Source organism: Pygocentrus nattereri, chromosome 6 (genome assembly GCF_015220715.1).
Source record: "Pygocentrus nattereri isolate fPygNat1 chromosome 6, fPygNat1.pri, whole genome shotgun sequence".
Classification (NCBI taxonomy): Eukaryota; Metazoa; Chordata; class Actinopteri; order Characiformes; family Serrasalmidae; genus Pygocentrus; species Pygocentrus nattereri.
Genome location: NC_051216.1, coordinates 18626087 through 18653502, shown reverse-complemented (window position 1 = coordinate 18653502; position 27416 = coordinate 18626087). Strand labels below are relative to the sequence as shown.

The following is a 27416-nucleotide window of genomic DNA, read 5'->3' as shown; positions in this document are numbered from 1 at the left end:
CCGAGGTTCGACTATAAGCCGGACTCTCTTCTCCAGTACCCCTGCATAGACCTTGCCAGGGAGGCTGAGGAGTGTGATTCCCCTGTAGTTGGAACACACCCTCCGGTCCCCTTTTTTAAAAAGAGGCACCACCACCCCAGTCTGCCAATCCAGTGGCACCGCCCCCGATGTCCACGCAATGTTGAAAAGGCGTGTCAGCCAAGACAGCCCCACAACATCCAGAGCCTTGAGGAACTCAGGGCGGATCTCATCCACCCCTGGAGCCTTGCCACCAAGGAGCTTCTTAACTACCTTAGCGACTTCGGCCTCAGTAATGGACAAGCCTATTCCCATGTCCCCAGACTCAGCCTCCTCACTGGAGAACGTGTCGGTGGGATTGAGAAGGTCCTCAAAGTATTCCTTCCACCGCCCAATGACGTCTTCAGTCGAAGTCAGCAGCACACCATCTCCACTATATACAGTGCTAGTGGCACACTGCTTTCCCCTTCTGAGTCGCCTGACGGTTTGCCAGAATCTTTTCGGAGCCGTCTTAAAGTCACTTTCCAAGGCCTCACACAAACTCCTCCCATACACGGGTTTTTGCCTTGGCGACAACTGAAGCCGCAGATCGCTTGGCCTGTCGATACCTGCCAGCTGCCTCTGGTGTCCCACAGGCCAACCATGCCCGGTAGGACTCCTTCTTCAGCTTGACGGCATCTCTCACCTGGGGTGTCCACCACCGGGTTCGATGATTACCGCCCCGACAGGCACCAACTACCTTACGGCCACAGCTACAGTCAGCCGCTTCAGCAATGGAGGAACGGAACATGGCCCATTCTGAGTCAATGTCCCCCACCTCCCCCGATATCTGGTCAAAGTTCTGACGGAGGTGTGAGTTGAAGATCAATCTGACAGGTTCTTCTGCTAGACGTTCCCAGCAAACCTTCACTATATGTTTGGGCTTGCCTGGTCTGACCGGCATCTTCCCCCACCACCTGATCCAACTCACCACCAGGTGGTGATCAGTTGACAGCTCAGCTCCTCTCTTTACCCGAGTGTCCAAAACACATGGCCGCAAGTCCGATGACACGACTACAAAGTCAATCATTGAACTGCGGCCTAGGGTGTCCTGGTGCCATGTGCACTTATGGACATCCTTGTGTTCAAACATGGTGTTCGTGATGGACAAACTGTGGTTTGCGCAGAAGTCCAAAAACTGAACACCACTCGGGTTCAGATCAGAGAGGCCATTCCTCCCAATCACACCCCTCCAGGTCTCACTGTCGTTGCCCACATGAGCGTTGAAGTCCCCCAGTAGGACAATAGAGTCTCCAGGAGGAGCACTTTCAAGCACCCTTCCCAAGGACTCTAAGAAGGCTGGGTATTCTGAACTGCTGTTCGATGCATAAGCACAGACAACAGTCAGAACCCGTTCCCCAACCCGAAGGCATAGGGAAGCTACCCTCTCGTCCACCGGAGAAAACCCCAACATACAGGCACCGAGTCAAGGGGCTATGAGAAAGCCCACACCTGCCCGCCGCCTCTCACCATGGGCAACTCCAGAAAAGAATAAAGTCCAGCCCCTCCCAAGGAGATTGGACCCAGAGCCCAAGCTGTGTGTTGAGGTGAGCCCGACTATATCTAGCCAGTATCTCTCAACCTCGCGCACCAACTCAGGCTCCTTCCCCGCCAGTGAGGTAACGTTCCAAGTTCCAAAAGCCAGTTTCAGCAACCAAGGATCAGAACGCCAGGGCCCACTCCTTCGGACACTGCCCGATCCACAACGCACCGAACCCCTACTACTGCCCCTCCCATTGGTGGTGGGTCGATGGGAGGGGGGACTCATGTAACTCCTTCGGGCTGGGCCCGGCCGGGCACCATGAGTAAATGCCCGGCCACCAGACGCTCGCTGGCGAGCCCCTCCCCCAGGCCTGGCTCCAGGGTGGGGCCCCGGTAACCCTGTTCCGGGCAGGGTACACAAGTCCAGTTTTTGTGTCTTCATAGGGGTTATTATGGATCACACTTTGTCTGACCTGTCACCTAGGACCAGTTTGCCATGGGAGACCCTACCAGGAGCTTTTGCTCCAGACAACATAGCTCCTAAGATCATTCAAGCACGCAAACCCCTCCACCACGATAAGGTGGTGATCCAAGGAGAGGTTGCTTATTTCCTCTTGGAAAAAAGTAATCTCGCTACTCAGTACTTCTGCATTACTCTCTAACTCAAAAGTCTTTAGTAATCTTTACTAATCTAGTAGACAATCACAGTAAACAAATTTTAAAGGCATGTCGCTATCCTTGCTTTTGAAGACACAGCCAGTTATGCTTGATTCAGATTATGAACAGCTAATGCTATAAGGAAACATAGAAAAATTGTCAAATGAAACAGTTTGAAAACAGGGACACCTACACATTACACCTACAGGAGCTTTTATGACTTCCCATTCTAAATCCAGAGGCTAGGTGTTTGACTTTATACATGTGTGGCAGTGGGACCAAAGGAAACACCTGAGTTCAATGATTAAGTTAAGGTGTGTGGGTGTGTCTCCCAATACTTTTGTCCATATAGTGTATGTTTTAAATGCAACGCTCATGATTAATAAGTGTTCTCTTTAAGGTATATGAGTAACGCAAGTAATGAATTTCTTGTTAAATCAGTAACTGTTATGTGATTACAAGAATTTAAACTTTATTACTGTAACATGTAACTTTTCACCGGCTTTGTGTTCTGTGCTTGTTAGATTAACTATCTGTGAGAGACTATGCATTAGAGAGATTTGTTTTTATGCTTTTGTGTTGCAGCTGGTTTGTGAGTAGCTCCAGTCTCCTGCTACCAATTTTGTTACCTCGTCTTTATCCTCCTCTCTTCATGCTGTACACGCTGGAGCGAGAGCGAGAAGAGCAGGTGTACTGGGAATGTGTGTTACGCCTCAACAAGCAGCCTGACTTGTCGCTGCTCACCTTCCTGGGAGTGCCCGAGTGAGTCACTGAACTAGCACTCACACATGTAATCACCTTCTCATTAACACCCTGCTGTGCAGTGTATATGCACTCACTATATATAGTGTTCTTAATGGGATAGTTCATTGAGAATTATTAATTTATCAATATTTTCCACATCTACAGGCTTTAATATGAGCATCACCTTCATTTCTTTTTAACTTTCCAGAAAATTCTGGCCGGTCTCAATCTCTGTTCTGGGAGGGAATGAAGAGGTGATACTCTAATTTTACATAAAAGAATGTGTTTTTGAAAGTCCTGTTCTTTGAAAATTGTAAGATAATAACATTGATAGATAATGTATCAGGATAAGAATTAGATGTGTTTTTTATCCTTTCCCTAATTATCAGGTGCTACCTAGCACTAAAGATGCTTGTTTTTCTGCTGCTGTGGAGACCCTGCAACAGATCAGGTTAAAAAACTGCACCACACTGTTTGCTGGGTGACTCTCTTTGTGGTTTCCTGTTGTCTTTCACTGTTATTTGTGTAATCCTCTTTTCTGCAGCACAACATTCACTCCTGCAGATAAGCTTCAGGTGATTCATTTGACATTTGAGGAGGTCACACAGGAAGTGCAGGCCTTACTAGGTCAGGACTTTTTGTGGTGCATGGATGACCTCTTCCCCATCTTCCTCTATATAGTTCTCCGCGCACGGTAGGCTATGTGTTACCCAACCTCACATTTGATCATCTGCTGTGTGCCTGTGAAAATGTGATCATGAATCCTGAAGATCCACATTCTGTTTTTAGGAACCAGGGATTTAATTTATAAAACATATTTGAATTTCATTCTAAAAATGTTCTTAAGACATGTTCTATTTGCATAAAAACAGTGCTCTCAAAAACTGCAAACCCTAGTGCAGTTTACATTGGTTCATCTAGACAGTTTCCACGTCCACTTCACTTTTTAATTTCAATTTAAATGTGCATTTTCTCATTTGATCACTTTTAAGAGCAAATCTGAGCATACGAATGTTGTATAAATGGGGCCCCAGAACCAGAATGACTATTTTTAACTTGCATGTACAAGAAATTTGGTAAAGTCAGTGCTTAGTTCAAGAAGTAATACACAGAAGTTAAAGAGGTAATATACTGATATTGACATTGTACAGTTTTATCGGGTTCCACAAAAATATTGACTAATTAGCAACTTTTTGCAGCATTGCCAGGATTCACACTTGCAACCTTGCCAACAATTGGGTAATATCACCCCCTCTTTAATTATAGGACAGCTTTACAGGCTGAACACAAAACGCTATCATGGTTTGGATTTTGTAATACAAAATTTCAGTATGAGAATAACATTACAATAACACAAAAGAACTAATGAAAAATAACAGATAATAAACAGAAACTGAAACCACACTTATTTAACAGTAATACTTAGAGATAGAAACATGTCAAACACAAGATTGTGTGTACCTATAAAATAAGTTGTGTGACAGCAGTAAAACATCTTTAGAGTTACAGGTCAGTTTGATGGAAACAAGTAAAATAAAGGAATAGAGAGATGCTGCTGTGTATTATACATGCCATGTTTTGACCATAAATGTGTGCATCATGTGAAAAAACCAGATCTGAAAGAAAAATTTTATATATATTTTTTAATCCTTTAGGAGTTGGCATGTTGTTTTGAAAGCTTTACTCTGCTACTATGGATTGCAAAACCGCTGTAGGTGTTGAGTTTAGAGCTGGATAAGAAAGTATGTTCTTTCAGCATTGACTGAATGCTATTCTAATATAAGCAGTCAGTACAGTCAAACGTCATGTAGGGTAATTAATAATGTGTGCAGTCTGTAGAATTTCCTTAAATGTTAGATCTTTGTGTGTGAATTCAGGATCAGAAACCTGGGCTCTGAAGTGAGCCTCATAGAGGACCTGATGGATCCTGCTCTACAGCATGGAGAACTTGGACTGATGTTCACTACTCTCAAAGTATGAAAGAAAGTGTCACAGTAACAGATTCAGTATCATATAAACACATTTGTGTAGTTAACTGTAGGTGTGTTGAAGTTAACATATCATATCTTCCAAGTGCTTATTCGAAGAGTCTCTCACACATACGCTTTCATTCTGTCTCCTCTTTCTACAGGCATGCTACTACCAGATTCAGAATGAAAAGACTACAAGCTTCTAGAAATGCAGATGCATGCGTGTGAAGTGATGTCTGGTATCAGGTCTTTGAGATTGTTGCACTTGGTTTCGGATGCAGTGGGTTCACACTCTGGCCAACCCAGGAGGAGGTAATCCTTGTGGTCAAATGCACTGGCAATGGTCTATAAAGACAAAGTGAGAGAAAGCCCATTAATGACAGTCCTGAAGAGCATGATTCCACCACAGTATTTACAGCTGCTTCATCACACAGAAGTCTGAAACTTTTCTGATTTTATTTGCTACTTTTTAGACATGGACATTTCATGGTGTGCTACTCTGAAGAGTCTATAGGTTGTTACTGGACCGGAAAGGGGTTTATATACTAGCACTGAGTAGAATTCACACTTTGTCACTGTGTTCATTGAGGTGTTATAGCATTGATATGATTGATCTTCAGTGGTTTTAACTGATTTGTTACACTCATGGCTAACTGCACTCTTGCTGGTTACTTGCCTTGTGCACATCTCACTCTCTTTACTGTTACATCCTACAATGGTTTTTGCCCTGCCATGAGCAAACAGTTTGCTTAAGTCAGGGGTGTCCATTCTTGTCTGCAAAGGGCAATGAAGGTTCTCTTTCCGAACAACCAAGAGCACAACTGATTCCACTTGTTTAATCAGGTGGTCTCAGTCTTGGCTCCTGCTTTCTTGTTATCAAAACCCACAGCTATACCGGCCCTTTAAAGTTCACACTCAAATGTCAAATATTTTGTGGTGCTCTAACATATTTAGCATTTTCCATAAACATGAAAAGAGGAAGTTCATAACAATTGGTAGATACTGTATTTTTATAGTGCACAAACACTGGAATTTATTGGAATGTATTTATTAGAGAGATTTGTGGTTTAACTGACTGAGAAGATAGATGTACTGAATGTAACGTGAGGGAATAACTACTGAACAATTATATTTGGATAAAGTGTACCTAGGCCGTCTGCAGAATTCTGCTTTATCTAACTGTTGAAAGAGCTTACACATTTTATTTTTTTTAAATATTTTTATAAATGCTGAATTTAGAATTTTAAAATTTTCTTTTGAGCAAGTAGTGCCTGTCACGTGCCTGTCACAGTTGATCTTTCTACTTTTAGGCACTGTCGAGATTTGCCAAGATAAAATCAATATTTTAATAATTTATTCATAGTATTAAGACTCTAGAAGACACCAATTGCGGGAAAAGCCTAATGTGGAGTGAATGATTTACCATAAATACTGTGTTTAAGTGTACAAGCATGTGTTTGTGTATATTTTTGTGTGTTTGATTGAGTGCACATCCACATGTATATATCATCACTCTCAGAACAAAACCTTGAAACTATAAAATAGTCATTTTAACATTTAAGGGAAAACATTAACGTTCAACGTTTAAAGATTTTATTCTAAGTAATTTTGGACCTTTTTCTTTTGGTCTCTCCTTCATAAAATTATGTTTTCAGTTGGTTACAAGATTGAAAAAATGCAAAAATAAGTATAGCAAATATTATAACAAAACACTGATTATAGTTTAAAATATTTTAACATTACTGCATATTTGACTGTATATACAAATTAATTGCTACTCAGATTAAGCAGATCTTTAAATAAATTGGCAAATCTCCATGGAAATTCTAGGCATTTATATCTGGAACTTTGTAACAGTAGAAATAATGCAACATTCCTGTTACATACAGACATTATACTTTCAATAAGGCACCTCTCTTTGTCACACTAAGCTGCTTAAAACATTTCATGATTTTGCTGGAATTTATTCATTAACCCGTAATAGTGCTATTAACTCTTCCCTTAACGCTGTGTAAGGCAAGACTTGTATTGTGCTGCAATTTGCCGTCTTAAGGCACTCAGGACCTTTTCTATACTGCATAAATTCATACAAATGATAGATGTAAAAACATCAGAGGACCATTCTTTATTTCTTCTGTAAAGAATGTCCAGTGCTTTGGGAGGTTCTGGAGACAAACAACAAATAACATAAGGGCTAATATAATAGTGTTAGTGATAATGAGCTGTTTACTATAATGACCGAACTGAGTTCTATGGGAAAATTGCTGCAACAGGCTGAATCCATTTTTAGTGAAAGGATTAAGATTTTTGAATTCATTGAATTAATATATGAAGTGACAAATAAATTCTTTTAACAAAATTATTGTCAGTGCTTTTTTTTTCTCACCATCATTTTTGTTGTACCACAGGGGTGGCTAACTCAGATCCTGAATGTGTGGGGTCCAGCACTGTTTGATTAGAATGCTAGTGAAACCAACTGATGAGATGAGTTATGTGTGTTTGAACGGCACTGGACTCTGATCAAGTTGGACCTCTCTGGAGCTGCCCTTTGTTCTACACCGGCTGTAACAAAGCTGAAAATTGGTGCAGCGTCTTCCTTTATGTTTTCTCTCCTTGTTCACGGATAGTAAAAGTGCCAGGGAGACATAACTCATTAATTGTCTAAAGACCCCAACTACTACATCACACTGGCCTTGGCTTGGGGGAGGGGTAAAGCCACTGAGTGAGTTAATGAGCCTAAACCTTTTTTTACTGAGGAAATGGAAGGAATTGCACAGTACAAACTGGTATATTTCTCTGACATTTTTACTGTTGATTGTGCCCATAGGTGTTTTTTTTAATGTTTTAATGATATATATATATATATATATATATATATATATATATATATATATATATATATATATATATATATATATAAAACTAATTTAGTTCAGTTGTGCAGTTCTTAGATAAGTGATTAGCTATAAGCCCACACCAACATCCAATCACTGCTTGTATTTGTCATCTTTCTGTAATGTTAATGTCAGAGGCTAGGCCAAGTTAAGTCTTGGCTCCCAGATGTTGGTCCTTCAGTGAAGGTGGATTTATTGGACTGCATGCATCCATTTTCCTTCTTAACTCTTGACATACCAGGACCAGACCTGTTCTTGATGTCTTTAGCCTTTGTATGTGTATGTGAGCCCTGCAAGCAGAAAGAGTTAAGAAGCTTTGAGTGGCAGGCGGTGTGGTGGAAGAACTCGCAGGGGAACGGCCTCTCCCTCCCAGGATTAAGCAGGATAGAGAGGATTACTGGCTGCTTTTCTGGCCACTCTTTAGAGTAAAATCACATATATGTTGGTAACCAGGGCAGAAGCTAAACATCACCCAAAACAAAAGAAGAAGAAGAAAAAACATCAAAAAAAAATCATAGAATGGTGCACTCCCTCCTGCTCCGCTGATTGTGGAAACCAGCCTAGGAGGGAGAGAGAAAGTGAGGTAAGTGTATCTGATGCTGTGGGATCATTGTTTAATGCTATGTTTTGACATTGTTGAATTACATTAAACAGAAAGGGCTGGTTAAATAAAAAAAAGCAGTTGAAGACTTGGAGAGGAAGATTTCCTGAAACAGATTTAACTCTTCATAATAGTAGTTGTCAAGTTCATCACTGGATTGATGATGAAATGCATTAGTAATGCACAATGTCTATTTACAAAGTTCTTTAGAGGAATATTAAAAGCCTTGATGAGTGAGTGAGAGAGTGTGAACTGTCTATCATGTTTTAAATCACTGGATTCCTTAGTTATGAAGACTTAATTGATTTTATACAATGTTTTATGTGCACTGTCATTTCATGCTGTTACTTGGTGATGAACCTTTTTGACATGTCTGCCCTACTTATTTTTGAAGCAAGGAGAAACCACACTGGTCCTCGTAGCTCTGATGCAACATGTGTACTGAATAGGCTAGATCTGGTGAGGATCACTAGCATGGTCTGCTTAAACATGCCATCTTGCAGAAGTCTCATTGAGAGAAATTCCTGCTGAATAAAAAACATTGGAGAACTATTTCTGTATCAGTGTTTTGGAGCCAAGCAGGATGATGGATCAATAAGAACATGAAGAAACCTTCTGCTGGGTGAATTTAGTGCTTCTTTGTTAGAGGCCCAGGTCGCCTAAGATCTGGGCAGCATGCTGAAAGTGTAGCTCGTCCAGTATGCTGTGCACTAGCCAGACTTATATATCACCTGTTCCTTTTGTTATGTGGTAAAACTGTGGTTTTTATTTCATAGGACCTCAGTGATCTAAAGAATAGAAGCATCTGCCATGAGGCAGCATGTGGAAACAGAGCTGATGACTCACCCAGGCCTTCATGAAAACAGTAAGAACGAAAACACAATCTTTGTTGAAATGAAGAGGGATTAAGCTGAGTGATCATTGTCTGAATGTTGATCAGACGTTCTTGGTATTTGTTGTTTGAATAGAATCAAATGATGTAACTGCAAATGATGTTTTTACAGTTGCTTTGGTTTTACAGTTGATTGGGTTTATGGTATAGAGCTAAATTATCACAGTCAAATATACCAAAATACATTCAAACGTGCCAACAGCATCGTATGAAGAGCACAAATATGTCTCAAGAGCAATGAACTATAAACAATGGCCTAATAAACATAATGCTCAGCGCTCTTTCTCCTCTCTCTCTCTCTCTCTCTCTCTCTCTCTCTCTCTCTCTCTCTCTCTCTCTCTCTCTCTCTCTCTCTCTCTCTCTCTCTCTCTCTCTCTCTCTCTCTCTCTCTCTCTCTCTCTCTCTCTCTCTCTCTCTCTGTGGGTCTGTCTGTCTGTCTGTCTGTCGTTGCCTCTGTACAGGTCTGACTAAGATCCTAGAGGATGTGGTGGAGGAGGTGAGGTTGTCTATAGATAAAGACATAAACGGAGCGGATCTTCTCCACAGTCTGCTCAGTGCACCCTGGCTCAACTCTCTGCTCAGGGTCAGTCACACACCATCCTGTTCATTACCGTTTCATTCACTGTCAATAACGGCACCTCCTCACTGAAGATTTTCACGTTTTTGCTCTATACGTTGTTTTACACGTTCTTAAAAAATAGTTTTTGGAGTGATGTCACACAGGGGTAGTCAATTAAAACTTGCAAAGGTCCAGTTACATCAAATGTCTTGTTTCTAGATAAACCAAATGCTTTGAGCATCTAGCCATGCTGTCTCTGTTCTGATGGGCTAACTCAGGTGAGTCATTTGCATAAATGCTTGTGAATGGATGAACAGTAACACAGCACTGTTGCAGAAGCCATGCTGATTCATATCCATGTATACCACTGAAATATGAGCAGTGTTACATAAGTCAGTTGGCTTTGTATACTGCTTTAAATCTTCTACAGCACCTTTCAAGGTAATATCTATATGCTGTGTGTAATTAACAAAGACAGTAATTTAGATGCTTTTCTATGCTCCATAAAGAACAGAAAAATAATTGACTTACAAAATTCAATAGGTGGCCTACAACTACAGACTACAGTGATGCTGGAATAATTCTTTAAAGAACCATCCTTGAGGTTTTTAGGGAAACAAAGTTAGTTATTTTATGGAATTGCTGCAAATAATCATTTTGGTGCTATTAGAGTAACTAACTCCCTGCACTCCTGTAAAGGTGTTTACTGTTCTTAATGGCTTGGTTTTGGTGTGCTCTGCTAGGATAGAGAAAAAACATGAACTGTCTGGTGGGCCCAAGGACAGAGCTGAGAAAGACTGCTTTAAAGAACAGGGATACACTTTGATGGTTGTACTTTAATAGCTAAGTTGGTTTTGATACACAAATAATCTGGACCAATATTACACATATACACATATTAGGCCTATTTCTGGCTGATGTTTCTAGAAAATCCATTATAGTTCAAGTTTAGACTTACTTATTGTCTGAACAGTTTATACATGGCTTTTTTCATAAAAATATGCTCTCTGCATGTTCTTGGTTTCTCTCTTGCAGGTGTATGAGTGTCTACTTGAGTACACAAGAACATCCCCCAGGCCATGTCTCCTGTATGCTTCAACACTCTCTCAGGAGGTTAGAAACCTCTATCAACCCCTCAGCAGCTGCTCTTCATATCCACTTACTGCCACTGACCTCTGCACTGTCCTCTCTGACCTGTCCGCAGATTATGAGAGATATGAGGTCACTGACTGCCCCCTCCCCTGAAGCCCAGGAGCTCTACATGCTGCTGAGAGCACGACATTTCCAGGTATGCAAAATGAAAAAGTGGTCTCAGGTGGCTTTGACTGAGTTGTCAGATGTTGCTGGTTTGTGGATGCTGTTGCTTATAACATAGAGCTTCACAATATGAACACAATAGCATACTGCTGTTATACTGCTAGATATTGCGACTGAGACATGCAATACACAACCCCAGTTCCAAACAGCTGGAACAGTGTGTTAAATGCTAATATAAATGGAAGGCAGTGATCAGTAAATTCTGTACAGAAGCATGTTAGCACATCACCTTTGTTTTTAACGACATTAATAAATGTTTGGGGACTGAAAACAAATGGATCTGGTTTTGAAAAGATCATTTTTTGGCATTCTTCTGTTATACAGTTCCTCAACTTTGCAGCTGTACAGGGCATTTATTATTGTACTGTATAAGCTTAATAAGACACATCTTCTCAATGGGATAGAGTTCTGGACTGCAAAAAAGCCAGCCTAGTGTCTGTACTCTTTAAATACACTGCCATGCTGTTTGTAACAGGTGCAGAATGTTGCTTTGAATGTTGGCTTTGTCATGTTGAAATAAGCACAGATGTCCTTGAAAAAGCACATATTGGTCCAAAATGTGTTCAATGTTAATGTTTCTTTCATAGATGTTCCATTTACTCACTAAATCAACCCCCTGTATGATGACAGACCCTGGCTTTTGAAGGTTACATTGGTATAATCCGGATGGTCCACTTTGGTTCAGAAAACACAACATCAATTATTTACACAAATAATCTGAAAGATCGACTAATCAGACCACAGGACACACCACTGTGCATCAGTCCATTTCAGATGAGCTGGAGTCCAGAAAAGTTTGAAGCATTGCTGGATTTTGTGGAAATATGGCTTCCTTTGTGCATAGTTAACTTGCATTTGTGCAACAGCAGACGTTTATCGACAACAGTTTGTCAAAAGTGTTCTCGAGCCCATCGGCTGATATTTTTCACAGACAGAAAAAAGAATATACCTTGTCTTAAACTATAAAGGATTTTTAAACAGGACTGTCCTTAATCACTGTGTATAAACTAGTCCTTAAAAAGGAATTCCACTTTTCAAAATGTCTGTATATTTAATTCAATGAGACAAGCAAAGTCACTCAGAGTGGTTTGGTTTGAGACAATGCATTGTAGAGAAACCTACTAACTAACATTTTATTTATTATCGAAATGACCAGTGAATCTGCACTCAGTCTTCTGACTTTTTCTGTGTAGTGGTGATAGTGGTATAATAGTGGTAAATTTGAATAAATGTTCTTTCTACAGAACATATTTTTAAAAAGCTAACCTAAAACTATTGTAGAAGAATTTCTCAGGCATCAGGATGTTTTTATAGCCATTTCATGCAATGGCTTTCTGTGAGGTTGCCTTCAGAGGCATTAAACACATTGGAAGTGTGGTTCCTATCATCACCACCTTGAGCAATACTTAATCTGTAAGTTTCTCTAGAATGGACCACTGCACATCAACCCACACTGAGTGGCTGTTTCCATCTTAAAGAGAACCCTGACTCTTAAGATGTGCATTCTTTATAGTAGTGTACAATATTACAAAATACAGAAAAAAATTAGAAAAATGTGTTGGAATTCCCCTCTAAGAGTTATAGCAGGGCTAGGTAATGTTCTACAGTCATACATAGCATATTACATTTCTGCTGCTTTGCACTGAATGCTACTCCTATTGATTGTCATTTTATAAGAGCTCTAATGTTGAACATAATGGCCAATGAATATTTATGGAGTTCATTCACTCCACAGGCTCTGCTGTCAGCGCATGACTCTGTGGCTCAGAAGGACTACAGTCCAGTTCTGCCACCTCTGCCTGATGATCTTCCTGAGGATGAGGAAGCTATGAGGATTGTCTGCCTTGTAAAGAACAAGCAACCTCTGGTGAGGAAAATCTTTTACATGCTTCATAAGCATGACATATGTTTTGTGATTATATAACAGTCTTACTTTAATAACACTTTACTACCTGTTTATTTATATTGTGTAATCTTTGATATTGGTGTGTTTTTTGTGCTGTCTGTCGTGAGTGGTAAGTTTTGGACTGTTTCGCAGTGATGCTATGTTTTGTTAGATTTGAGGATTCTTTAAAGCTGCTGTCAAGGATGTGCATTTTTTTTCTTCAATCTTATCAGTGCTTCAACATTGATGAAATGTCAGGATTCCAACATGATGGTTATTAATTCTTGATTTGTAGGACTTGCTGATACATAATGAAGTATATAAACAGAGCCTCTTTTGTTAGTATTATGTTTCTTTTTGCAATTCATCATTCTCACTTTTCAGATTTTTACAGTAATTTGATCCTGATCTGACAACTCAGGCCAGCAAGATTGTATTGTGTATATATATAAAAAAAACTACATAAAGTACAACATAATATACTTTTATTTAGTATTTGATGTGCTGGTCTTTCACTGATAAGAGTGTTGGAGGCAGGATGTGCACTCACTCAGAATGCCTGAGGCGGCTTGCCTTGGTGAGCCTTATAAACCCAGGTTAGGATCTCTCCCTGCAGGCCACAGGGGGTCTGTCAGCTTCCTCTGGCCTGCTGCACACCCCACATACAGTCCAGCCCCACTCGCTTCTCAGCTACCAGTCTACTAGCAACTGCAGCCCATGTCTCCTTAACAGCCAGGTGCCAGGAGGAGGGCCAAACCAGTCTGCCCCAGCCATCTGCAGCTCAGTGCTTGTGGGTAAGAGAGCAGGAGTGTTGGGGCAGCATGGAGACTTTGACATGCATATGGGTTCTTTCATCTGTGTGGCCTTGATGTCTTTTTGACAGAATACATGGCATTCAATGAAATGCTTTTTTCCAGTCCATTGAATCCATCTGAAGGATATTTCTGTATTATTTCTGAATTTTCTTGGCTCTCTGCTATGAATTAAAAAAGCCTTTTTTTTTCATGGATATGGACAAAAGGGTGAAACCCCTTTTAAAGCTTGTCAAAGTCCACACTGCCAAAAATAGAAGTGACAAAAAGGGTTTTTAGGGTGATGCCATAGACGAACCACCATTGGCCCCCTGAAACCATTTTTGTAAACAATATTGTGTCATAGTGTAAAGCACCTTTGTAAAATTTACATTTTTTTTTTTTTACATCCAAGGACACTGAACAGTACGGCGTATATATCATGCCTATGGACAACAGGACAGATAATCTTTGTCAATAGACATGATGCAATTTATAACATATTTTATGATACTGCACAGTACTGTGCAAAGATCAGAGATGACCATTCATTTCTATGTTTTATAGCCAAAGGAACCATTAAAGAAAAAGTTATTCGGTTTTCAGTGTCCAGAAACAAAGAGCAGAACATTTACACCAATAGCCAAATATAACATCAGAAATTTCAGTATTTATTCTGTCCAGTCTTTGCCTTTATGATAGCTTCCATTGTTTCTAGAAGACTTTCAGTTCTTCAAAGAAATCTGCATTTTTTTTACATCTCCAAAGTTTTAGTAGATGGTTGTGATTTCTGCTTCTTATGATCTTCTATAATCCTTCTATAATATTCAGATCTGGACTCTGGGGTGGCCAGTCTGTTGTTCTGAGAAAACCAGCGCACATACTTTCAGACCTGCGTAGTTGACTTTAATAAAAGGAGGACAGGAACACCTGTGGATTTTTTTAGTATCTGAAGCAAGTGTGGAGCTTAATTTTCTCTCAGAGATAATAGCTTTTAGACATGTTTACTTAATGCTAACAGTTTGGATTGTCTTGCAGGCTTGCACAGTTGTTAGGAAATCTATTTTCTCCAAATCCTTTGACATTTTTGAACTCCAGATCCAGAAACTCCTGTTTTTATGCTTATTTTTATTTTACTTTCCTCGTCACTATATGTAAGGTAATCTATAAGTGGATTTATAAGGAGTTTGCATGTTCTCCCCGTGTCTGCGTGGGTTTCCTCTGGGTTCTCCGTTTTCCTCCCACAGTCCAAAGACATGCAGTCAGGCCAATTGGACATGCTAAACTGCCCCTAGGTGTGAGTGACTGTCTGTGTCTGTCTGTCTGCACTGCGATGGACTGGCGACCTGTCCAGGGTGTATCCTGCCTTCCGCCCGAAGACTGCTGGGATAGGCTCCAGCAGACCCCGCGACCCTGAGGGAGAAGCGGTTTAGAAAATGGATGGATGGATGGATGGATGGATGGATGGATGGATGGAAATCTATAAGTGGATTACCTTATATATAATTTTCTCAGAAATATATCCTGAAAATTAATAACTTGTGATTAATAGTTGTTTTTGGCTCACAATTAAATGAACAATGGGTGCTCACTGACTTTTACCCAGTATTGTATAATTTTTTTTCCATTTTCCCATATTGTTGAATTTGCCCCTGAATTCAGTCTTAATATATGATATTTTTCAGCTTTTAACCTCTCATTAACCCCTGTTCTCTTGTTCACTCTACCATTAACCTCTGTTTCACCTGTATGATCACACAGAGAAAGGCATCAATGAAAATCACTTGCCAAAGTGGACATGCACTCAAAGACTGCACAGCACCTCTACCCACTCTTCTCAGTCCCCTTGTATGGGCTTCTCTTCTGGGATCTGCTCCTATCCCCACACTGCTCCTTCCAGTCCTCTACTCCGGACCCACAGGACCTCGCAGACCCCCTGTTCCTCCCGCCACACCCTGGAACTGACCAAACAGTGCAGCCTGGACGAGCTCAAGTCTGCTATGCACAGCATGGCCAGCAGCATGGAGTGCAGCAGTGGTGATGTGCACCACCTGAGCCACAGGATGGTGGCTGTGACGGAGAAGATGAAAGACAGTGTGGAGGAGAACGCTCAGGCCCTGAGCCTGCTGGTGGAGGTGGTGGACAAGCTGCAGGGCCTGATCATAGCCAACAAGTCACCTGAACTATCTTGTGTTTCTAGGCCTCCAGATGTTCCGGAACCATCCACTGCAACCAAAACACGTGCTGTGTTATCGAGACCACGAAATGAGGCTAAAGAACCCAGTGTTCCTTGCAGTGTTTTTGAAAGCCATGCTGTGCTTTCTTTTGCTTCTTCATCGTCATCCTCCTCCACCTGCTCCAGCTCTGTAAGCTCCTACATGGAGGAGTTCCTGACATCACAGGAGCCTACCTGCACCCAGAGAGGAAACAGCATAAATGCAATACCCTTCAGAAGTGATAAAGGACAGTCTTTCCACTTTAATGGTTCAGCATTGTCAAGGCTAAATGATGGCTATGGAACAATAGGCTGCCTCTCCAGCGGGAAGAGAAAGTCAAAGATGAAGAAATAATTGAGGCTAGTTTTATGTCTCTTCTGGCTTTCTCTTTCATGAGGTCGACTGACTCTAAAAGCTCTCCTGACATTACTCACCAATGCAGCTTGGGCTTAAGGTTTAACAGGCACTGACTTTTTATTACTGCTTTCCAACATTATTTTATTCCATGAGTCATTTTTTCTTGTTTTACTAGTGAGTGACGTACCTGAAATGTCATCCAGTTTTTGTGTTCTGTGATTTAATTCTTTATATTTCATCTCATACTATTTCATTCTTGATGTTTCTTACTGATTTGTTTGTTCATCTTTGACATAATCATTGCATACCTTCCATACTACAGATGCTTCTATGTATGTGGCAAAAGGACCTTTTCCATGATGTCTTTCCTGTTTCTTTGTCAGTGAGTTATTAATATGAGGTTCCTATAACACCTCAGTAATCATTCATTCTCTATTTCATTTTTACCCACATTTGATAGGGAGCAACTATTAAAAAGGATGAGAAAACAGGGGAGATTTTTATTGCGAGGGTGATACATGGAGGACTAGCAGATCGCAGTGGTGAGTATGCAAACCATTATGGGTATATTGTTGTACTATGGCTAAAAGCTGATTCCCTATTCAAGAATCCTGGCCTCGTGTGGCTAATACAAGTTCTCTGATTCATACTACAGTAGGTACAGTAGATTTCAACTAGGAGCTTAAAACAGTTTAGACGTTTTAGATGTGTTCAGAATGATTAACAAAGTTGTAGGTGATTCCATAATGATTGAAAATGTTTGAACACCAAGAATGGCATTATAATCAAATGAATGTTCAGAATGCCTTGTATTTGAAAAGTGGTCATGTATTGGAAATTATTATAAATGAATAATTGCAGTATATTATCATTTAATAAGAATGAAGAAATGTAATAAAACATCATAATATACCTACTAGTCTCTAGCTTATATTATTACTGTCTACACTGTGTAAGTTATTGTTGAATAAAATTACATGAATACTCTTAAAAATAAATGTGCCACTTTTGGTTGCTTTAAAAAAAACTTTCAATTGATGGTTGATTAGAGAACCAGAAATGTGTAAGTTTGAAGAACCTCCATATAATGTAAATATTTGAGGAAGAATCTTCATATTGGTGTAGAACTTTTAATTATGTTGAGCTTTTTAAAAACTTTAATAGGTTCTTCACACAAACTCCCTTAATTTCTTTTTTCAAATGTGGCTCTTTAGGAAACCAAAAGTAGTTTTTCTATGATGGTGTTCAAAGAAACATGTTGTGGCACCATTTTTGAGTGTAATGCATGTTTAGGGTAGCAAATTTGTTGGTATGCTGTAACAATCAGTGCGTGTGTGTGTATGTGCGTGCGTGCGTGCGTGTGTGTGTGCGTGCGTGCGTGTATGTGCATGTGTGTGTGTGTGCACGCATGTGCATTGGTGTTTAAGGTCTCCTCTATCCTGGCGATAAACTGGTGGAGGTGAATGGGGAACCAGTGGAGGGTCTGGAACCTGTGCAAGTCATTCAGATTCTGGTAAGAATGATTTTCTTTAGGGAAAGATTGTATTATAATCTATCGGTAATTACACAGCTACTGTTCTGTCCTATGCTATTTGTAGATACATTCTCAAGGAACTATCTTGTTCAAGGTAATCCCCAACTCACCACAGCCTCCCACCAGCCAAGCAACTGTAAGTACTACCGTAGGTTAATTTAACTTTACTCCTAAAGCATTCTTACTTACACAGATCTTACCACTTAAAGGTTTACAAGCACCCCAGATATTAGAAGGGAACAATGACAGCAGTGGAAAATTTATCTGAGATGGTTTTCATAAACAAGTAAGGTGCTGTAGTACATTTCAGCATTTGCAAGAATTACAGTATCAAAGTCTGTGAATGTTCTGATTAACAGTATTGATTGACATTACTTTGTTTATCAAGTCAGAGACCACCCATCATTTATTTAATTTCCAGTGAAAATGGGTATTAGGAGCAAGTTATTCATTTGCAAATGTTGTAAAAAAAGCAGAAAGCATATATAAAGTTTTACAGTGATTGTTTATCAGTGATAAGTAGATAATAATATGGTAATATCAGTAACAAGTTCTACTTTCTTAAAGTTACATACAATCTTATTCAGGTTCAATTTTTTACCCTTTTACATTTGACTTTGCTCTTCCAATGGATTGTCTTTTGTCTAAGTTCCTCAGAAATATCTCCTGAAAAATAAATACCTTATCCTGAATGGCCGTTTTTGACTGGAATCAATCATTTAAATCAAATAAATCTCTGGTTTGTGCACACTGTATACTGTATGTTTTATACCCATCATTTCCTATTTTCTCATCCCATCTCTGCTCTGCCTAGCTGTATATGAGAGCCATGGTAGACTACAATCCACTGCAGGACCCTTCCATTCCATGCCCAGATGCAGGCATGGCCTTTAGCAAAGGGGACCTGCTGCAGATTGTGGACCAAAGGGACGTCCAGTGGTGGCAGGCCAGGCTCCTGCCCAATACTACAGACTGTGCAGGCCTCGTTCCATCCCCCAGCCATTTCAAAAGGTAAGACACAGACCCAAAAAATAAAAAGAAACATTTAATTTCTTTCCTCGTGTCTTCTCAGAGTAGGAAAGCCAATGATATCTACCTCATAGCAAGTCTCCTGTGAGATTCAGTATAATGAATTGCTGCAAGGTTCATGTCTCTTTTTGCCTCCTACTGTTTTTTCTTTGTAGCAAGAAGAGGGAGTTCTGGTGGTCTCAGTCTTACCAGGCCCACACATGCATAAAATCCTGTAAGCAGATCTATAACACACACATAAAAACATACCGCAGTAATGTTTAAACATACATACGTTTTTGCAGTATATTGTATGATGTTTCACATAATCAGGTGTTTGACTGTGCTCCCTGCCCTCCAGAGGAGGTTAACTCCAGGACCTTGATCTACTGCCCTTTACAGTGCTAATCTAATCACATATTTACCCTTTAAATGGTCAGGGCAACCAGCAGGCCAAATGTTTTATTACACACTTCTAACTTCTAATCTAAGAATAGCTCAACCAGTTTGCATTGAAGTCCCTGTAGTTACTGAATAATAAGCCTTATATTTAATAGGTCTGTGATTATAAGTCTGTGATTGGTTAAGGAACCTTAGTGAGACAGTCTGAACTCAGTGATAGAATGTAAATGTGCTTTACATATTGATATGTTGACAGTGTTCAGTCATTTTTGTATTGGTTTTTACTGCATCCCCTTATCTTGCCTATATGCAGTGAGTGCAGCTGATGTTGGTATGTACCAGTTAGTTTAGCTTGTGAAACATTTGTGTTGTTATTTGTGAATTTCATAGCTGTATCACTTATTGTTAATGTGCTGTAGTGTTGAGGTTCTGTGACACTGTGGTATCAAATGAAAAAAAAAAAACAAACAAACATGTTTTTTCCACTGAATCATGATCATTACTGAAGAACATAGCTGCTCTTTTTATATTTAAAGGAGAGGAAGAAGGAGCCTTTGAAGAGAAGTCTGCAGATGCAGGTGATGACATCATGCTACATTTCATCACTAAATAATCCTCAATATAGGAGTCCAATATAGACTAGATGCATAATAGAGTAATTAGACTGGATGTTTAATAGAGTATTTTAATCTGTATCTGAATTTTTATTTGTTTGCAGATGATGAAGCTTTTGAAACTGGTAGGTAAGTCTTTTTTAATGGAAAGTTTGTTTGTTTAATTTGAGAAATCTTTAGAAATGAGCATACTTGATATCTGGCCCATATCCTACCTTTTTATTTTCACTTTCTTTTCCTTGAGGTCCATTCATGCCATTTGTGTAGTTAGGTTTACCAAACATAGTACTGATTACTGTTCACATATTCTGTTTCCAATCTCTCTTCATCTTTTATCCTTAATCAGGCTATGTGTAGTATTGTGCCTTTATGACTGATGTATGTAAATGACCTTTGTTCTGTTCCTTTTTTGCCCTGTATTGTGCCTCATTCTAAAAACAATCTGCGCTGAAACACTCCTTATAGCTTTGTCATGAATAGGTGGGGCTAAGCTGATGTCGGCTAAGAGGCAGATATATGTAACTGATTTGGTTTTTAATGACATCATGCAAAAAAATAGCTTTAAAATGGACTGTACTGGAAGTTTCTATGTAATTACTCGTTTATTCAAAAAAAAAAAAGCCAGGAAACTTGTTTTTTTCTTGGTCTGGGCCCATTTAATGGCAATTTTGATTTTGTTTTAACCAGACATATTTGTTAGGCATAGGTCAAATTTTAGTAATTTATGTTGTAAACAGTAATAATGTATGCAATGTAGAGTGAAATGTTATAAACTGGACATTAGATAAGGTATTGTCAGATGATTTGTTCCATATTTCAAATATTTTGGGAACTATAAAATGTTCAGAATTAATATACTGTAATCATTTATTTACAAGTGGCCCATTTACAAGTTAACCGCTGTTTATTTGAAACCAGTGGTGGACAGTAACGAAGTAAATGTAATTTGTTTTTTTATTTTCACTCCACCATATTTCCAAGGCAAATATCTTACTTTTTTACTCCACTACATTATGAGAAATCTGTCGTTGCATGTGTCCTAACTTTTTTGGAATGTGTTGCTGAAACTGAGTTTGGAATGAGTTTATATTTACACAAAACAACAAAAAACAAAAGTTTAAAAGATAAAATATCAATTGTCATGTTTTCGTACTGTTTTTGTTTAACACAGGTCAAACAGAACGTCCTGCTTTTCACATTTCACATACTGTCCCAGGCTTTTTGAAATTGAGGTCTGTAGATTTAATGCACTAGGCATGGATTGCTGACTAAACAGCGGCAGAAAATAGTGATGTGTCCTGACTAGTGTAATTATAGCATCTTGTTAATTTCTTTTCAGACACGGCTGCTTAGAAGTGGAGAGGTGAACGGACGAGCTATTTGAAGAGCTATTTGAATACTTGATGGTTAATTCTGTTAAATCTCTCGTTCCTTTTGGCTTATGTTTGTATAAAAACGTAACATGTCAAAATGAAAGAAGCGCAAAAAAAGAGCACCAATCATCAATGCTTTTGATCATTTTAATAGATATCAGTGTCAGGCTAATTAATGACATCCTATTAAGAGATTGGTTTACTAAGAGTGACACTAGAGTATTTTCACCTAAAATTAGTTTATAAAGCAAGATTCTTGTTGCAAAAACAATAGTAGAACATTAGAGCCATGATTAATCTTTTAGTACTTTGGATACTTAAGTACATTTGAAGCCAAATACCTTTTTTTTTCACTAAAGTGGAAGTCTGAAGGGAGGAACTTCTACTTTTACTGGAATAATAGTTTACCTTGGGTATCTCTACTTTAACTCAAGTACATGATATGTGTACTTCATCTACCACTGTTTAAAACCTGTGATGACAAGATTAACATATTAGAATCATTGTATTTATTTATCTGCAGTAGAGTCGATTTCATATTTTTCAAAATATGGTCTCCAGACGTTTGAACAGCAGTGTATGATGAGTGTCTTTTGCTCTTGTTTTGTAATGTTACCTTTGACTGTTCTGTTCTAGAGGAAGGTGAACACAGTGGACACATGGAGGGCTTTTATATTGGTATGCACTTTGCATTTGCATTGTTGTTCATTGATCTGATCCAGTGAGGTAGGATTACACCAAAAGGCTATTTATTATTACAGTAGCACCATCATCATCATCATCATCATTACAGGTCTTGTAATCTCTGATAGTGTAATTACGGTACTTGAGTATTTGATGGACTGATTGCTGTGTGTGTAGCTGGGTTCAGATACAGTCTGCGCTTGTGGAGGAGGAGGGCTCCCAGGAAGAGGAGGCAGTCCTGTCAGTCCTGCAACCCTAACAGCTGCCACAGTGCTTCAACCAGTCCATACGAGGAGGTGCTCAACTACCAGCGCAACAGGAGCGAGCCTCCACGCCTCATTGTACTCCTGGGTAAGAATTAACATTCATGTAGTGTTAATTCAGATGTTCAGATCATTTATTTTCTGAGTTTTCATATAGATATACAAGTAAAATCTCAGCTACAAGGAAATTAGATTTCAGAACAACAAAGTAACGGGTTTGTCAAGATTTTGTATTTAAAGAGGTTGTGTGAGGGATTGCATCATGCGTGACCTGTACGAATTAGTGTAGAATTTGACGAAGTTGACATCAAAAAAGCTATAATAATAAAAGATATATTTAATATAGAGGGCCTGCTAGACCGCCATCAGATAAACAGTACCTAAAGCTTTTGAAAGAGAGGAAAACAAATCTTCTTTCTTTTTTGCTTCACGTCTGAAAAAATCCACAAGTGTTTTTTTTTTTCCCCCCAATCTTTTGCTGTGAGAAGAAGTTGATGAAAAAGAAAATAAAAAAGAAGACAATTTTCACTAAGAAACGGGACATATGTAGAGTATGGTTTTATGGTCTAAGTATAAATTTGTGGTTATTTGGATTGAGAGAAGCAGAAAATGCAACCAACCTCAAGGACCGAACTTTGAAAATGTTTAAATATCGCAGCTTTCTTTGACAATTGAAAACATCTTCAGTTTTTGGGTATACAATGTAATTTTCCTTTAAATATAAGTATTTGCTTATAATTTGCTTATAAATTGGGGCAATCGTGGGCTGGAGGTTAGGGATCTGGCCCTGTGACCTGAAGGTTGCCGGTTCGATCCCCAGGGCCGACAGTCCATGACTGAGGTGTCCTTGAGCAAGACACCTAACCCCCAACTGCTCCCCGGGCGCCGTGGATAGGGCTGCCCACCTCTCTGGGCAAGTGTGTGCTCACTGCCCCCTAGTGTGTGTGTTCACTAGTGTGTATGTGGTGTTTCACTTCACAGATGGGTTAAATGCAGAGATGGAATTTCCCCGGTTGTGGGATCAAAAAAGTATCACTTATCACTTATTTTGAAAGGGTGGTCTGTGACTTTTGCACAGTACTGTACAAATCAATTTCAAAGTGTAGTTTTGTGTTGCTTGTTTTTCTCAGGTCCATCAGGAGTAGGAGTAAATGAATTACGCAGGAGGCTGATAAAAATCAATCCCAACACCTTTCAGGGACCAATACCCTGTGAGTGCATTTATTTACTTGATTTATTTGAATTTGTGTGGAATAAATGAATCATAAATTATCGTAATAGTAAATTATTCAAATGTGTACATTTTCACAAGGATGAATTATATTACATTCAGCATAATACCACCATTTCGAGCATTACTTTTTACAGTGCATCTTAACCACAGAAAAATATTGTTTTTCTCATGCTGAATGCCATTTTCTATAATACAAACCTGAATTCCAGAAATTAAAATGCAATTAAAAACCACAAGCAGCATTTTGTAAATACACTTTGACCTGTATTGCCCCAAATCAGTACAAAGACAAGAAAGATATTTAAAGTTTAACCACATCAACATCATTGCTTTCGTAAATGGCTGACCACTTGCCAATTTGCCAATTAACACATGCCAAAAAATGTGTTAATGGGTAATCCAACAGTGTAAGAGCACTAAGGATTTTGGGTATTTCACTCTCTACAATGCATTATATCATGAAAAGATCTATGTGTGTAAAGGGAAAGGCTAAACATGTCCTTCAGAAATGACCTTTAACCCCTCAGATGGCACTGCATTATTATTCTAGCATGCTTTTGTGATGGAGATCACCACATGAGCTTTTACAAACCATTGTCAATAACCAGCAAATGTTGCCACTTCTACAAAGGCAGGTTAAGGCTGTGGAAGTCATATGTCAACAACAGAAACACTGCTGACGTCTCTGGGCTCATCTTAATTAGATTGATGCACAGTGGAAACATGTATTGTGGTCTGACAAGTCAGCCTTTCAGATCATTTACAGAAATAATAGACATTTTGTTTTTCAGACCAAAATAGAAAATAAACATCCAGATTGCTACCAGTGTAAAGTTCGAAAATGTCTGTTATGATATGGAGGTATATTTGTGCCCATGACTATGCATGGTTCCTTTAACTTACATTGAAAGTAGAGTATATTATTTCTTCACCTATAAAGTTCTTATTTTGGAGATACAAGGTTTTGTTCCGACAACAGCGATATGCTACTTTTTAGGCAATGTCTTTTTGAGGGAAGTCCTTTTTCATTTCAGTGTGACAGATCATGCCACATTCTGCAAGTGTTTCAGCATGGCTGCCTGATCAGAGAGCGCAGGTCCTAGACTGGCATTCCTGCAGTCTAGATTTACCTCCCTTTGAAAAGTGTGGCTCATTATTGAAGCACAAAATATAGGGATAAAGGCCAGTTGGAGATTTGTGTAAAAGAAGAATGGCCAAAAATTGTGCTTTCAAAACAGGATTAATTAGTGTCTTTAGTCCTGGAACATTAATTATCATTTAAACAGTTGCTAAAAGTAAAGGTGATGTAACACAGTGGTAAACATGCACATGTCCTTACGTTTGTGTTGCTGAAACTGAGTTTGGAATGAGTTTATATTTACACAAAAACAACAAAAAGATTTCATTTAAAAGATAAAATATCAACTGTCATATTTTCGTACTGTTTTTATTTAACACAGGTCAAACAGAATGTACTGCTTTTCACATTTCACATAGTGTCCCAGGCTTTTTGAATTTGAGGTCTGTAGATTTAATGCACTAGGCATGGATTGCTGACTAAACAGCAGCAGAAAATAGTGATGTGTCCTGACTAGTGTAATTATAGCGTCTTGTTCATTTCTCTTCAGACACCACACGGCTCCCTAGAAGTGGAGAGGTGAATGGACGAGAATATCACTTCATTACCAAAGAGCTATTTGAATATTTGATGGTTAATCACAAGTAAGTGTACAGTTTCTTACTTTTTAACATTGCATATCATCGCTGTCCAAAAAAAAACCTTGACAATTTCATGATGAATGAACCAATAAAAAATGCTACAAAATCACTTGGAATAAAAGTTCTTTGCCTTAACTTACATTAAAGGTTAAGTATGTCTTTGCCTTCTCCTGTAAAATCACTGTTTCAGAGATACATATTTTTCTAAGGACAGTGACGACATATACACTATGCTGATTGTGTTTGTTTTTTTTTTTGGCAGATTTATTGAATATGGGGAGCATAAGAGACATCTGTACGGTACCTGCTTTGATTCCATCAAAGATGTGCTGGACAGCGGCAAAACCTGCATCATCGATATCGAACCTCACGTTAGTGTGTTGATTAGTGTGACGGTCAGTGCCAATTATAAAGAACGTGCATAATGACCGTGTATCTCCTTTACTCTAGTGCATCCATGCAGTGAGAACCAAGAAGCTGAAGCCGTACATCATTTTTGTGAAGCCTCCATCTCTTGAACACATGAAGTTAACAAGGACGGATGCCAAGTTTATAGCTAACAGCTACTTCAAGACAAGTTTCAGAGTAAGAAGCCATCCCACAGTTTGTTCAGTGATTTTAAAGACCCTGTTTGTAACTTACATAGACTTCTTAAACTGTAACCTTCCTCTGTAATTTCTTACTGTGTGATGCAGGATGAGGACTTTGAGAAGATTGAAGAGGCGGCCAGGATCATGGAGGCTCAGTACAGCCAGTTTTTCGACTGTGTGATTGTAAATGACCGACTACAGGACACATGCATGGATCTTTTTGCAGCTATCCAGCATGCTCAGGAAGGAGCCACAGTGGATACCAGCCAACTGGATCAGCTTCGATGAATCTTGATACATATACAAACACATTCGCACACAAACACACAGCCTGCCACTAAGACTGAAGATGATAGATTAAGATTAGTTACTTATCAACACTTAAATGTATTCAATTACACAAAAAAATGGAAGCTATCTTTACGTCTGACAAAGAACTTTGTTTTGTTAATGATATCATCATTAACTCCCAAGAGCACATATGATTAGTGGTGAGGGTTCACAGTGTCAAATACATTGTTCAGTATGAAGCTTTTTAACGCTAATTTACACTGGTTTGGTTATTTATTTATTTGTTTGCCAGTTTGCTGCAGATGATTTGCACATCTGATTTTATTGCATCCTTTTATTTTGTTTACAAGTGGTCTGTTCATGTTCTCTGAGCCAGGTTTCCATGTCTGCCCTGAAGATATTGTCCTGATTACATAAGCATGTCATTCAGGTGTGTCTAACTTAGGGGTGGGTGATATGGCAAAACTTTAAGGAAGTTGCATGATACACAATGTAACCATATTTATATTTTGTGACATCTGATGAGCTGAAACAGTCAAAAAAGAACAAGCAGAGCCACATTTAAAGAAAAACTGTCAAAACCATACAATGATTTTTTTTTTCAACATTTCTCATGATGTACTGAACTAAATTAAACAGGACAAATGATGCTGTCTTTGTAATATTACATGCAGTTTATATTGTGAAAAGTATAAATATTGCCATATTGCCCAGCCCTGCTTTATAGCATATTTGTTTCAAAAGCAGCACATGTATTCCACGTACAAGTTTCTGTGTACAGATCTTTTAATTAAGATTTAAGCAGCAAAAACTGGAACTAAGCTGTTTCAAATCTGGTTTACATACATTTATGACTGTTCAGTAAATAAACTAATCTGATTATACAAAGAAGAAATATATATGTTTTTAAGCATTATAACCTTTAGTATCATTATTATTACTGCAGTTTATGTGCATGTGACTGTGGGACTTGTTTACTACTGAAGCCTTGCTGCTGTTTTATGCCATTTTACTGGGGAGAAAAAGCAAAACATTATATGCCCTTGTCTTTTGCGTTGTTATGTATAGACAGGTGTGAAGGGTTTTGTGCTGTAATGGTGTATGCGAAAGCACTATTGTTGTGCTACTGTCTTAAATGACTGTTTTTAAGATAAAATAAAGTGAATATGTGCATTTTGTCCTCACTATAGCTCACAAATGGTGTGCTGGTCATGTCTGTGCCTTGCTTGCTGTGTGTGAGTGCACAGGAGCTGTGCTTCTGTGTTTATATCTTCCTGCATGT

The 27416-nt window shown here is 39.0% G+C and overlaps 3 protein-coding genes across 4 annotated transcripts in view; all 3 read left to right on the top strand.

Annotated features, from left to right (window-relative positions):
- Positions 1-7272, top strand: part of als2a (alsin Rho guanine nucleotide exchange factor ALS2 a) — a 28038-nt gene extending 20766 nt beyond the window's left edge. For both annotated transcript variants that reach the window (XM_017691733.2, XM_017691732.2), the window contains 6 exons: positions 2782-2958; positions 3149-3194; positions 3330-3391; positions 3485-3634; positions 4818-4914; positions 5072-7272. In XM_017691733.2, coding sequence (XP_017547222.2) covers positions 2782-2958; positions 3149-3194; positions 3330-3391; positions 3485-3634; positions 4818-4914; positions 5072-5116 — 577 coding nt within the window. In that variant the 3' untranslated portion in view covers positions 5117-7272. The remainder of the gene's footprint in view (positions 1-2781; positions 2959-3148; positions 3195-3329; positions 3392-3484; positions 3635-4817; positions 4915-5071) is intronic.
- Positions 7273-8160: 888 nt separating this feature from the next.
- On the top strand, positions 8161-27297 carry LOC108423995 (MAGUK p55 subfamily member 4). Its single transcript, XM_017691731.2, is given in 22 exon segments — positions 8161-8387; positions 9182-9270; positions 9759-9880; positions 10892-10969; positions 11061-11144; positions 12909-13040; positions 16883-16964; positions 17850-17935; positions 18051-18092; positions 18771-18967; positions 19141-19199; positions 19680-19697; positions 19903-19944; positions 20085-20105; positions 21990-22031; positions 22215-22388; positions 23431-23511; positions 25163-25256; positions 25516-25624; positions 25704-25838; positions 25949-26089; positions 26091-27297. Coding segments are annotated over 21 exon segments (1842 nt in total). The 5' UTR covers positions 8161-8387; positions 9182-9215; the 3' UTR covers positions 26139-27297.
- On the top strand, positions 12964-16561 carry LOC119263574. Its single transcript, XM_037539077.1, has 2 exons — positions 12964-13852; positions 15611-16561. The coding sequence occupies exon 2, from the start codon at positions 15700-15702 to the stop codon at positions 16417-16419; it is 720 nt and encodes a 239-aa protein (XP_037394974.1). The 5' UTR covers positions 12964-13852; positions 15611-15699; the 3' UTR covers positions 16420-16561.
- Positions 27298-27416: the final 119 nt, after the last annotated feature.